The sequence below is a fragment of the Prinia subflava genome, chromosome 9 (assembly GCF_021018805.1).
Source record: "Prinia subflava isolate CZ2003 ecotype Zambia chromosome 9, Cam_Psub_1.2, whole genome shotgun sequence".
In the NCBI taxonomy this organism is placed as follows: domain Eukaryota; kingdom Metazoa; phylum Chordata; class Aves; order Passeriformes; family Cisticolidae; genus Prinia; species Prinia subflava.
Genome location: NC_086255.1, coordinates 6,613,751 through 6,627,101, shown reverse-complemented (window position 1 = coordinate 6,627,101; position 13,351 = coordinate 6,613,751). Strand labels below are relative to the sequence as shown.

Sequence of the window (13,351 nt, the reverse complement as noted above, 5' to 3'; positions counted from 1 at the left end):
AGGCATTTTGAGGTTTAAAAGAAACATTTCACAGACAAAGAGAAAACAGGAGGGTAATGAAAGCAAGCAGAAAATCCCTGAACATCCTTAGCACAATCCAAACACAGCTACTGTGAGCACATCCTAGGAAACTCAGCTCTCCAAACACAGCGGTGACCTTGCGACACGATCCCTGAGAGAGAAAGCTCCCACAGCCTCACTGGAGCAGAAAGCTGCTGTGGATGCAGTTGTGGGCCAGAGCCTGTCTAATGTCTCAGGTCACTCAGGGGGCACCAGCAGTGTGAAACCAGGCCAGTGATAACAGGTTTTTAAAGTAATTTTAAATATTGGTTCCATAAACATGAATCAGCAATGCCTTTGTTGTCACTTGGTCATGTATTTTAGAAACTGTTCTGAAAGTCTGTCTAAACAGCACAATACCACAGGAAGATAAGCAGGTACAAAAAGGGAAGAATAATGCAGGCCTGAAGCTCACTGTTGCAGTGATTCCATTCTGAATAACAGAACTTTATGGAATGAAAACCTTAAGTGAACGGCTGCTCTGACAGTCTGCACCAACAGGGGCCCACATTCTGGAGGAGGCAACAACTAAATCATGACAAAACCCAAGAAACACTTATTCACAAATAATCAGCATTTCCTTGGCATTGTATGTAAGTTGCATGTCAGCTCGTTAGTCAATTACAAAAAGTACTTTCAATATAATCTTTCAAAATGTGTCCCTCAATTCATGCTGTAGTTTTGCAACACCTTTTTTAGGAACCCACATATTCTTCAGGAAAAAACAGTCCTTCAAATTACATCACCAGAAAGACAACTAACCCCTCCAGGTTCCAACCACATCTTCCACATGGGGATGTTGCAGCAAACTAAGCCCATGATAAATTTAAAGCCTTGCCTTGAAAGGGAACACAGGCAAGACTGCATGAATAATTCCAACGTGCTTTATAAATGCTTGTTGAAACAGTAAACTCGTTTTTATGGATGAAATGCCATTAGATGTTACCTAAGTAGTATCTGGGGCTGGACAAGAGTTGGGAATTGAAATCAAGTCATCCAGGCTTTTAAGGTTTTGCCCACTTGCAATGTCTTCATTTTTACCTTGACTACTCACCTCTTGTGCAAATGACTCTGCTTTCTTCCGCAGGTTCTTTTCCAGCTCAAAGTTTTCATGAAGCTCTTCATATTCCTCTACTGCCAGCACAGACACTGTTCATAAGAATAAAACAAGATCAGAAGGAGAAGTAGAATAGATCAAAAGAAGAAGTCCTGTTTGATTTACTCAGATAAGCTGCTATTCCCTAGCACCATGAATCCTTGACTGACAGCATGACCTAGTTTTACATTTCCATATACAGTCTTTGCAATATTTGTCCTAAATCTCCCCACATACATGCACTGTTACTAATCTTCTGAACAGAGTAATACTCCTCCTCTTCAGACTCAAAATCTCCAGTAACAGGCATCAAGTACCACAGACTGTATTTTGCCTCTCTTTGCCTCAAAAGAGCTTTGCTTAATCCATCAAAGATTATGCTATTCTCAAGGAATTCAAATTTGTTTGCCTGGTTTGGAGATGAGCATAACAGTTTTTAAAGGTAGGTACAGTAAGTGGTAATTTAGGCAGTGGGATACACATCCCAGGACACCTGACTCTCAAAGTGATGCTAACTTAAAAAAGCAAATAAACCAACCACACACACAAAAAATACTCAACAAAACCCCCACATAAAGAGTTAAGATAAATTCATCAACTCTGACTGAAATGCACTGAAGGCACAGTTCCAACACAGTGCCACATAAACACAGGATACAGGAGGTATTGAATACTTTGGTAGCTCATTTCATGCAAACAAAAAAAAAATCTTGCTTTAATTCAACTCTTCCATCCAGGAAAACAGGAAAATATGAAACTAGGGGTTGTTCTTTCGATAATGGTTACAAAAAAGAAAAAATGTCAGAAAACGTTCATCTGCCACACTACCCCATGAAAAGCTTCAAGCTTATCTGTTTAATCAACTGTTCTGAAGTCTGGTGTTGTAAGAGCTTTCAAGTACTGCCTGTCACAGGTTTAAGAGATGCAGACACATGGAAGGGGTAAGAGATGGACACCTGGAGGAAGCTTACAGGATATGCCCTACTGCATCTCAGCCAGACCCATTGTCTTCCACTTCAGGAAAATGGGAAACACATAATGAGGCTTTTTATCAAACTATTTTTAATTTCTTAAGGCTTAATAAGCAACAAGAGCAAAGGGCAGAGTAATCCAAGGCACTAAAAACTTTTCCCTCTCCTCTAAACTTCTTTGGGATCAACTATTACTCATGTAGAAGCACTCACCTTCATTAAGCAAAAGTTTTCCTTTTCTGAGCCATATCTCTTTTTAGACCTTCCTTGCCCTGGCTTTACCTCTGTTCTCTTTCCAATAAGGAAAATTTCTGATTTTCTTCCATAACTTGGAAATTTGATTTCTCACATTCTAGCACTCCTGCCTTTTTCTCATCATCCTCTGAACAAAAAACAAGTTCCTCCCAAGACTTTAAACATTCAGGTTTAGAAGCTGCATCCTAACTGAAAGGAAGACAGGTGTAATGATTTAGGAAAGCAGGAGACTAAGGTTCAAACCCCATCTCTGTGAAGGACTGTGCCCCTGCCCTAGTTTGCCACTTGTGCCACACAACAGGTTTCCCTCCTCTCACCCACCACCTGCTATTTACATTGTCACATTTTCCTGGGGTACAGAGAGCCTGGAACAGTCCATGAGCTGACGCAGTGCTTGCAGCAGTGACCACAGTCACTGTTCTGTAACCTCCTCTTTGTACTGCTACAGAAAAGCTCTGCAGCTCCTGCAAAGGCTGCAGCAAACCCTCAGAGAACCTGCTGAGACTACACACCTCTGTTACATTTCTCCAGCAGCTTTTGTTGCTTATTAACTTCGGTTGTCAAAACAGCCTTTTCTTCTTTCAACTTATTTACCTAGGAAAGTATAAAGAACAGATCAAAACCAAGAGCATTTTAGTTAATGGCATGAGGCATACAGCACATACATAATGCAAGCAGTATTTTGCTGTCAGTAGCTCTGTTTCTTAGGTTTGGCTTGCTGCTGAGGTTTCCAGTGGGATGGAAAGCACTTTTACTCCACCTTACAGATGTTATAACAGATGTCACAGAAGGGTTATGAACTAATCTTCCCATGGCATGTTCCAGTCACAGCTGCAAACACATGATCCTGAGAACCTTGCAGGATTAGGTGCCATAGCACCAGGTTGAAAAGTTACTTGACTGTTTGCATTTAATACAGTCAATACAGTTTGCATTTAATACAGTCCTGTTTTGTTTTTTCCTGGGCTCTGTTTAGTGTCCAAGTGCTGTCAGCTGTGCCTTTCTGAATGCAAGTGTTGCATAGAGAGGAAGAGCCACTAAGTCCTGATTTGCATCAGTACATGGCTCATCCAGTTTTCAAGCAGGAATGAAACTGCTGGCTTGAAAAGCCAATTTGCTGGTCTAATTATCATGACACAGCACTGCCAATGGCAAAACTTAAGGATATACTCAATGAAGTAGCACCAGTGATTAATATGTGTCCTACAAAGGTATTTCTTACATATCTATGGGTTTATGAAAATCCGAAAAAGCCCTGTAGGCTGTGATGGGTGAGGGGCTGTGAGGAAGGGGAGGTGACAGCTGTAATATGGGCTTTAGAACAGATCAAACAGGTAAGGAGAAGTCATGTGCCAGCCACAGTGGACTGTGACACAGAGGGTCCCTTCCAGGGACATGCCCTGGGTGATCCATCAGTGGCAGGACTGGAGATCAGGCAGCATTCAATTAACTTCACAACTGAGCGTTTTTAGCAAAAGAAGCTCCACAAAGTACCGACTCCACACTACCGTGGTCTCGCCTTCCATGCTACAATACATACTTCTTCAATTACTTCTGCAAGTTTGCACCTCAGGTTTTCCAGTTCAATGGCCAGGGTCTTCTTTTCCTCATGAACAGACACGATTTGATCTCGCAGCTCTACAGTTTGAGCAAGGAAATGAAGAATATATTCAATTCGAAAAACAACAACAAAGGAAATGTCACAGCAATGCAAGTACAGGTGAGCATGAAACACCTGAACTACGGATCAAGCATCAGTTGTAATCAAGGAACATGCTCAATAATTTATGAGCTGTGCATAAGTGTCAAGTAACAGATCCATAACTAGGCCACAGTTTCAGATTTACTCTGTTGAGGTAAGCTCCTTGTTCACTCCTGCTGTCTTTTATTTGCATTTTGAATGATTCATTTCCTGCTATAACAGGGACAATCCTGCCACCACAGAGAGTCCTCAGTCCTAGTCTTGAGACTGTCACATCACAGATATTCTGGTATGGAGGCAGCAGAAAGCAATTTTAAAGCAGCATCCTTTAAAACAAATTAATGCACTTGAATTCTTTTTGGATTGTGAATTCTTGTCACAAGGGAAATAAACAAAACAACAGGCAGTTAATACTTGGGAGGTTTTCACAGAAGAAATTGTCCTGAACAGCTGCCAATTTATAGTCTTTGTAACATTATGTGAACAGAGTCAGAATATAACCTTTACTGATGGAAGAGCTAATGCTTGTAATTTTCCCCTCAGAATTTTTGTTCCTTAATTATTAAAATATGAAATAAATTAAATTCACAATGGAATAAAACATTTGATTATAATCACCTCTTAACAGGAGATCAGTTTGCATACATAATATATCAAGGTTTAGGTTAACATAAAATCACCACAAAAATCAAAATTTATTGATATATATTAGCTTTCAGTAAGTGCTCTCATTCCCCACCTGCTTCCAGTATTTCAAACACTGCTGTTCATTGAATACCAGCCATGAGTTGAGAAAATTGTGGGTAATCAATTGCACGTGATGATGACATGCTGGATTGTCACTGTTTGGCCCCACATCTTGAAAATGTTCATTCTACACCAGCATCCCCCCTCCCAGTTCTGGAGCCTCAGATTTATTGTCTTCTAATTTAAAAGCATACACTTTCTAAATAAATACAAAGACCTGTTTTCCCAGAAGATTCTTGATATGCATTGTCCATCTTACAGATTTGTGCTCTCCAGAGAAATTAATGGGGGAAAAAAGTCTCACTGAAATTTATGGAATTTGGATTAATTCTGGTTTTACAATACATGTATCAACCTCACTATGCAGAGAAGAAAACATATCCACACACCACAGAGAGCCTCAGGTTTTACTACCCTATTAGTGTATCCTTAAAGAAGAGTGCTGGGAGGGAAGAATTCATTCCAAGAAACATCCAATACTATCTGGAATGGTGAGAAGGCTAAAGGACTTAGAAGATCCCCAAAATACCACTTTTCATGCTTTAATGAATTGTTCTTCAAGACAGAAAGCAGATACAGCAAAACCTTTCTTCAATATTTCTCTAATTTGACCCTGCCACCCTCCTAACAATGCTCCCATCTGATCTGCAGCCAGTGTTTGCTCTCTAAATGTATTCTTGACACCTTCCTCCAGTGAAAGCAGGAGGTATTCCAGAGTCTCATTTCCCATTCAGATGGGTTGCATGGTGTGCATCACACCATTTGCTGCCTTTTCCTACATCTAGAGGATGGAAAACTGTTTCTAAAAGGGTACTATGACACCAAAAAAGAATCAGAAATTACTGAAAAAAAAAAAAAAGGCACAGATCTGTCTAATCAATCTATTTCCATGTTCTCTAGCTTTGCTGTTTTACCCAGTACAACAGTCCCTCTTTAGCTGCTTTTTTGGTGATAGGTCTGGAACATGAATGAATTTTGTGCATACAAAGGTTCATAATGGCAACAGAAATGGAGAGTTCTGCCTGATAAACTCTGAAATAATGACATTGCAGTTGAAGGTGACCTTGTCCTTCTGCTTAACTTTGATTTTCTTAAGGGTTTTAGGAAATGTTTCTTTTACTGATTCAGTAGCATTGAACTCTCTTAACTGGGTAGATCTCATTTTCCTATTGCATTTAACTTCCTCTGCAGGCTGTATATCCCCCACCATTTATGTTACACACCATGTTAGTCATTCCTGGAAATCCTCTGATTCTCACCACTCCCAGAAGCAGGACCAGCCTCTGCTCCACACCAACACTGCTGTTCTTCACACAACTTCTGCCTTGCATGGTGATGCAGGATCAGCAACAGTGCTCACCTTTTACTTGCTGCTGACAGTGCACAGAATTGCATGATCCAGAGGTAGCTTCTGTATCCGTGGATGATTCGTCCTCATCGATGTTAATCTCTTCAGTGATAATTTCTGGGCCCAGTTTGGCCATACAAAGCATACTAATTCTTTTCAAAGTTTTGTTTTCTTTGTTCAGCTGAAAGGTGAGAAGTACAAACAGTAAGAAGCTAGTTAATCTGTCTTTAAGCTGCTGGGCAACAAAAAAAGAAGTCGACTGTTTTTTGTCCTTTATCATTAAAAGATCAAACAAAGAAGACAAAAGTAACATTAGATTAAATTCCATTCAACATTAGAATGGTCTGAGGATGGGGTGCTTGTCCACTTTTTCCTCTGAGAGGCTTGAATTCAACATGATGCTTTATCCATGCCTTTTTTCCCTCTCTAGTACTTATGTTTAATAAATACTGTGTAGGTTTAAATAAATCAAATCAACTATCAAGCTAACTTAATTCTACACATGCTTTGTGACAGCTGCTTCAGCTCCTCACCTTTAAACATGTACTGGAGTCCCAGCTGAATGACCTGAAGAACAGTTTGTGCCCTTGAAAGCTCATCTGGTTTTCCAAGTTGGATCAATTGGTTAAATAAAAATTCTTACCCTCTCCTATGCCCTACTCTGCTTATAAACTACAAATCCTACCATTACTATATTCCTATTCACAACAGAATAATCTCAAAATTCTTTTGAGTTATTACTGCAGTCAACATAGATAAGATGAGAGAACATCTCGTGAATCAATTCTTTATGGGTCACCCCACAAGTCAGAAACCACTTTGGGCTGGATGCTTCAACAGGACTGATTGGTGATGGCACAGAAGAGATTGTATCTCTGGCATCTCTGTCTTGGTCAAGAAAAACTGAACAGGAGTCACTGCAAATGTTTAATTCTCATCATTTCTCTCACTGTCCTGCATCCAGACACCCTCAGCAGCAGCTCTCTGCAGGTGCAGCACAGCCCCAGGCGTGCTCAGGTAAGTGTCAGGGTGATGCCCACCAGCCAAGCACTCCCTGTGCTCAGGTTTAGGAATGAGAATCAATTTTCTACTAATGGCACACCCCATGCCAAAGTCAACACAGACTTCAGAAGTTCAATCTGTATCTTCAAAGAAAACATACACAGTACAGTCCATCTGACCCTGAATTTTTACCTGAGCAATCATCTCTGATCCCCCTTATCCTGAGCCCTTCAACTTTGGGAGATTCATTCACGAATTTCCATCTTGTTCCCAAAGAATGAAAGTGAGAAAGTGGGGAGAGTGATGTGAGAAACCCTACATGGTGCAGTCAGCTCACAGACAAACAGCCCCACGGAGCACAGTGAGTCTTTGAACTGCCCTTGGATGTGCATTACAGGGAAAGTGCAGAGAAGAAGACAAGTTGCATAAATGTGTTCATTTTCTTACTTATATGCTGATTGTCTATCTTATGAATTCTAATATAGTGTCATTATGCAAACAATTAAGTAAATACCTCCAGAAAGTACATTGCTAATGCATCTAAATTAAAGTGATTTCTTGCTGGTGTGATTTTTACCATATCTAAGGATGTACTTTGGGCAGGGAATGGGGAGGGAGGGAAAAAAAAGAAAGAAAGAAAAAAAAGGCAGTCAGCATTGCTAATGAAATTTGGTTCAAAATTGCTGTAATCCATTTTCTGATGAAGTGGCTCAGATGCATTTTACACAACCAAAAATATATAAGAGAGATAAAAACATTCTTTAATAATAATGCACTTCTGATGAGATGGAATATAGAAAATTACACACTTGCTAAATTCATCAGACTAGACGCAATCAACAGAGCAGCGGAGGTCACCTTTCCCCTGCCCTTGCTTTGCTTTCATAAACAATCACCTGAAATGTAATGCAGTGGTTGACTTTTTCCATTTGATTTAGACACTGAAATGCTCATTATTGTTTTCACACAGAGGAGTTCTAAGACTTATTTTCCATTTAACCTAAATGCATATGAAAAGTAGAGATCAGGATGCTGGTCCATGAAAATAGAAACTACATTAAAATGGGTATTTTTTTTCTTTAAAGGCAGGAATGGTATTTTGCATCTGGCTATTAGTTTTTTGCCACTTCCAAACTATTTCACAGCTTCACAAGATTATACAGAAACATATAAGGGTCATGCATACAATCTCAAGTTTTAAATAAATACACAGATAAACAGGTGAATAAATAGGTCAGAAAAAACAGCATCATCATAATTCTTCTCACCTTGGAAGCCAAAGCCTCAGCACTTTCACGGCATGTCTTCTCAATTTCAAGATGGTTCTGAATACAGTTCACTTCCTCAATAACCATGTGAGAAACTAAGGGAAGAGTTCAAGAATTAGTCATTATTTTCCTGAGATTGACACATGCCTCCCATGATCAGAAATAGCACATCTTCTTTTGCTAACTTTCATTGCAAGCATTTCAAACACAGGGAAGTACATGCTTAGATAGTCTCCACAGATAGGAATTGTTCTGAGCATTGAATATTTGGGTTCTTCCTTTAAGCAATTCTCTCAAGCCATGTTTGCAGCATTAGAGGGGCAACTGTAGAACTGAGCATAAACTTTTGGAAGCAGAAGACCAGCAGCAGCCTCCTTGACCATCCTCATTCATCACCTTTATTCCACTAACACTCGAGGAACCACAATGACACCATTAGGATAATCTCTTAAGATTGCCATCGTGACATTTTCAGAAGACTAGAACCTCTGTATTTTCAAACAGCAAGATTAACTCAGATGTATTACAAAGCTTCTTTGCACTTTCTGCTCTGTTTCTTATTCCACATCTCTCTGTGCTTGAGCAGCCCTGAAATGAGCACCACAGTCTCACCAACCTTCACTGTTCACAACACAGATGCCAACACACTCACAAAATCCTCCCTGAGAGCAGGGCCAAGGCTGGGCTAGCTGCACCTGGAATGCATGGCTGTACATTTGATCCCACAGCTGGAACAGCAAGAGACACATCTGTCCTCTGCACTTACAGAATCCCTGTTACAATTGTGGGTCCACATGGCTCTGTCAAAGACAGGCAAAGGAGTGACCAAAAAGTTCTGGAACAGATCTTGTTTTGTAACATAGGAAAGCAATGCGAGTCAGAAAGAATTTAAAAGTACAGGTACATTCTGGGTTGCAATTCCATTCAGCTTCCAGCAGTACATGTGTACTTTAGTAGTGTTCAAAGTCTAAAACAGGTTTAATGTTGCACAGGGAGCAAAGGAGAAAACCCAAGAATAGCTCTCCATTTCTCAGGCTCATTGATGCAATTCCCCCTTGGCTCCTGGCATCCTCATCCAATCCTAAAACAGCAAACAAAAAAACCCTAAAACATCCAAACAGCAGCCCGGACCCTAACTCAAGTCATTGCAGGGCATAAATTCCTTCTCAGCCCAGTGTCAGGATTTCAGTGCACAGAAAGGAACTACTTGCAGCAGAACAACATTTTGGAGCATGAGCAAGGCTGGAAAATACAATGTAAATACGGTGGACTTTTTTCTAGTATTTCCTTTTAATCAAGATAAGCTTTAAAACCTAGAGATTTTATACCACTGGGTAGAAAATCCCCCTTGCTCTCTTCCAAGAGTTTTGGCCAAAGACTGAATAGATGTTTTTAAGCACTCTTTGATATACAGAGGTCACCTTAATGATTGCCAAACAGGACTTCATGATAGGAAAAAGAAGGCCATTAACAAATGGTTTTTGTGCAGCTTTATACTCCAGTATCAACTGAAGTTCTCATTTTTAAAGTTTTGTTGTTACCAGAGGAAACTAACAGCACACTGGTTCACTGAGTAGCTGCAAGAAAGATGCAAAATCTGAAAAAAGAAAAGGCAGGCACGTACTGGTAAATCTTGGTCTGAAAACTACACTCACATGAAGTCTTCTACCAGCAGAGCAACCAGACCTCTTTCTTTGATTGTCTTTTTATTTCCATTTCTCCTGACTATGGAGAAATTATCTGCTCCAAATGTGCTGTACTAGCTGCTGTATTTAATTTGAGAGAGGAAAGGTTTCAGGTAGTGCATCTCCCTACCTCTTCTGTTTTTATTCTACTGAACCCTGGGAGCTTTGAGCAGTGAGATGCTTTGGGCTGGATGAGGGAGCAGTGGAGATACAGAGCTGCTTCCATTTTACAGACAGGAATCTCAGGGCCTCAAGCAAGGCTAAAGTTAGGGAACAAGGATCAGGCTCTCATGGCAGAACTAGGGATTACTCTTGGTTCATTTAAACTTAATTAACCTGCAATTATGATTAACTCAGGGGAAAAAAAATCTTTCCAAATTAAATACAAAAAATATATTATTTCCTAAGTCTGTCCAAAGTTCTTATTATGTTAATATTAATATTCATAAAGAAGCACTAAGTGGCCTGAAACATCTCTAACCTTGACAGTTTTTTTCAGGGGTAATAATAATCCGCAGCAAATGCAGGCCAACCAAAAACCACTTAACTAATTAGTAGTTGCAGTCACCGAGAAAACATGAATCAACACTGTTATTACAAGTGGCACATTTGAGTGGCATCTAATTATGACTTGATGAGCACGATACTTGCATTATCAACATTACTACTGCATCCCGTCAGGGACTAAAAGCCGCTGATGGCATTGACTGCGAGAAACTCCCCCTCAATGGTGCTGCAGCACCCAACAATCTCCTTGGCAGGGGCACCCTCACTAAATGACATGTTAAGCATAATTACTGGTAGACATTGTAAATAAACAGGATTGGAAGTGAAAATTGTACCAAGTGCATAAGACACAATCTGACACATTGGAAGTGGCAGCCTTAATTGAGAGTTTCTTTGACTGCTCAAGATCATTTCAACTGCATTTCTCGGAGGACAGTGATTATAACTGTGGAGACAGACGGCATAATGGTATCAGCACTGCTGACAGAGCAGTGAATTAAATTGTATCTGCTGTTGTGTGAAAGCCTTGATGAGAGGTACAGATCCTTAGTGGTCTTATCATTATAACACAATGGTCATGTTGTCATCAACCTTGCTGGCTCCAATTGAAAAGAAATGATTGTGTGTTGAAGCTTTCCCCCCCACCACCACCTTCTATCTCTTGTGCTCAATAGAACCAATTTTCAGAGAGCTATGAAATCACGCAATAGGGCCTAAAATGCAGCTGCTTGGCATACAAACGGGGCCCCATTAAACTGGAATCACACACAATATGTGTTTATGCCAGGAGAACAAATAGAAGCTGAGTACAGGCCAAGTTTATTCACAGACACAAAGCCAATGTAGCTCTTCATCAATATAATTGCCTTTTATATTGTCGTTTAAATAATGGGCTCTATTATTGCTTTAAAATCCTAATATTCCTGGCATTTTATCACTATGTTTACAAGGTATGTCCTTTAAAAATGTGAAAGGAAGATAAAAGAAACCTATAAAATCTTACAACATCAAATATTACCTCAAATTTTAAATCTTAACTACTTGACATTTTCTGCCACACTCCAGTATTCCTCATATCATAACAAAAACAAAACAGGCAGCCGTTTTTCCAGAGGAATTATACTTCTCGGAGAACCTTCTTGCTTCACAGAACAGTTACCTAAGATCATTCAAGGCAGGAGACTATTCCTGTTGATTTTCAGATTATTTTCCATAATTGTATCACATGAACTATTATAAAACAGAAGTGAGCAAATTCCTCTATTAGCACAGTCACACAAAAGTACAGACCATGTGATTTCCTTCTCCTGCATTAACTTCATCCACATTTCTGATGCTTCACCGTGCAGCTCACTGTACTGGCACAAACCAGACATAACAGACCACAATCCCATTGTAATTGTCTCTTCTAAGGAGCTATTCCACCAGGATACTTCCACTCCCATTAGATGTGCTTTGTTGCTTCCAGACACCATACGGTTTCAATAGAACCATTACCATAAAAGTGTAAAACTGAATATTGACGTTCTCACAGCCCAGATGAGATAGAACCAGCTCTAAAAATTACCTTGTCAGAGCAGTTCATCCTAAAAACCTTTCCTGGTGTGTCTGCTTAAAGTAGCATTAGTCCTTCATGAGAAAATATTGCCATTATTATTATTATTAGGAATCTCAGCAACAGCATCTCATCACTTCAAGCATGCATCATTCCAAAAGTCACTTGCAGAATCCAGGTGAGATGGAGCCACACTTGCACCACTGCATGTTCACCACTTTCCACCTTGAGAATGACTACCTGTGCCAGAGAGTACAAATGCTGTAACAGCATTTATTCTGACTGTGGGCAAAGTCTCACTGGATTAGCTCCTTAAACTCAGCTTTCAAGGAGAAACAGCAAATGGACCTGAACCTCAGCATTCTTAACTCTGCTGTGGAGTGTGCAGAACTATGTTATAATTGTCTACATCAAGAAAATCCCACTGACATTATCAGCTTACTTTTCTGAAACTCCTCCAGCTTTTTGACAGCCTCATCTCGTTCCTGCTTGATTTTGTCACACTGTAGGAGAAGAGAAAAATGAAATGAAACACTCATCCCAGATATTTAATTAGCAGTCAGTCACAACATGCAAAATCAACCAAGATCAATTGCCAGCGTAATAATATGCAGGAGCCTATCAAAGCATTTCTTTTTCCTTTCAGCCATGTAAGATCGATGGAAATTATGCATAAAAAATTCATTACTCAGAGTATTTCCTAGCCAAACTGGCATGCTGTACTTGATTCAGGTTCTGATTCAGAGCTACTCTGAAAATATTTTAAAGACACATTACCCAAAACTGATACAAACAGTTACCCATGTTAAACCAAGAGCAGGAGCAATACTTTGCATGTCAAAATAGGCTTTAAGTCTAGTTTCTTTAACACAAATACAATCAGAAAAGAGGCCTACATTTCTATACACACCATGTGCAAGGAAAATCTCAAAGACAATCATCAGGGACATGCTGTTTAATTTCATTACAACATGAGCAAAGTTTCAGCTTTGTAGAGAGAAAGGCACTCTTTTTCATGCTTTAAGGAGTTCCCATCACCCCAGTTTTATTAATTTTGTGGCTATTGCTGACACTACACAGGCCTGCAATCACTGATCTTATGATGGAACAGCTTCTTCAACAAGAAAGAATGAAACAGATGTTAAACAGAGTTCT

General features: G+C 39.8%; 1 protein-coding gene across 2 annotated transcripts in view; it reads right to left on the bottom strand.

Moving 5' to 3' along the window:
• Window positions 1-13,351, bottom strand: part of SHTN1 (shootin 1) — a 54,446-nt gene that overhangs the window by 28,403 nt on the left and 12,692 nt on the right. For both annotated transcript variants that reach the window (XM_063405231.1, XM_063405232.1), the window contains exons 3-8: window positions 12,639-12,699; window positions 8,450-8,544; window positions 6,192-6,360; window positions 3,923-4,020; window positions 2,895-2,976; window positions 1,115-1,209 (exon numbers count right to left, since the gene is read on the bottom strand). In XM_063405231.1, coding sequence (XP_063261301.1) covers window positions 1,115-1,209; window positions 2,895-2,976; window positions 3,923-4,020; window positions 6,192-6,360; window positions 8,450-8,544; window positions 12,639-12,699 — 600 coding nt within the window. The remainder of the gene's footprint in view (window positions 1-1,114; window positions 1,210-2,894; window positions 2,977-3,922; window positions 4,021-6,191; window positions 6,361-8,449; window positions 8,545-12,638; window positions 12,700-13,351) is intronic.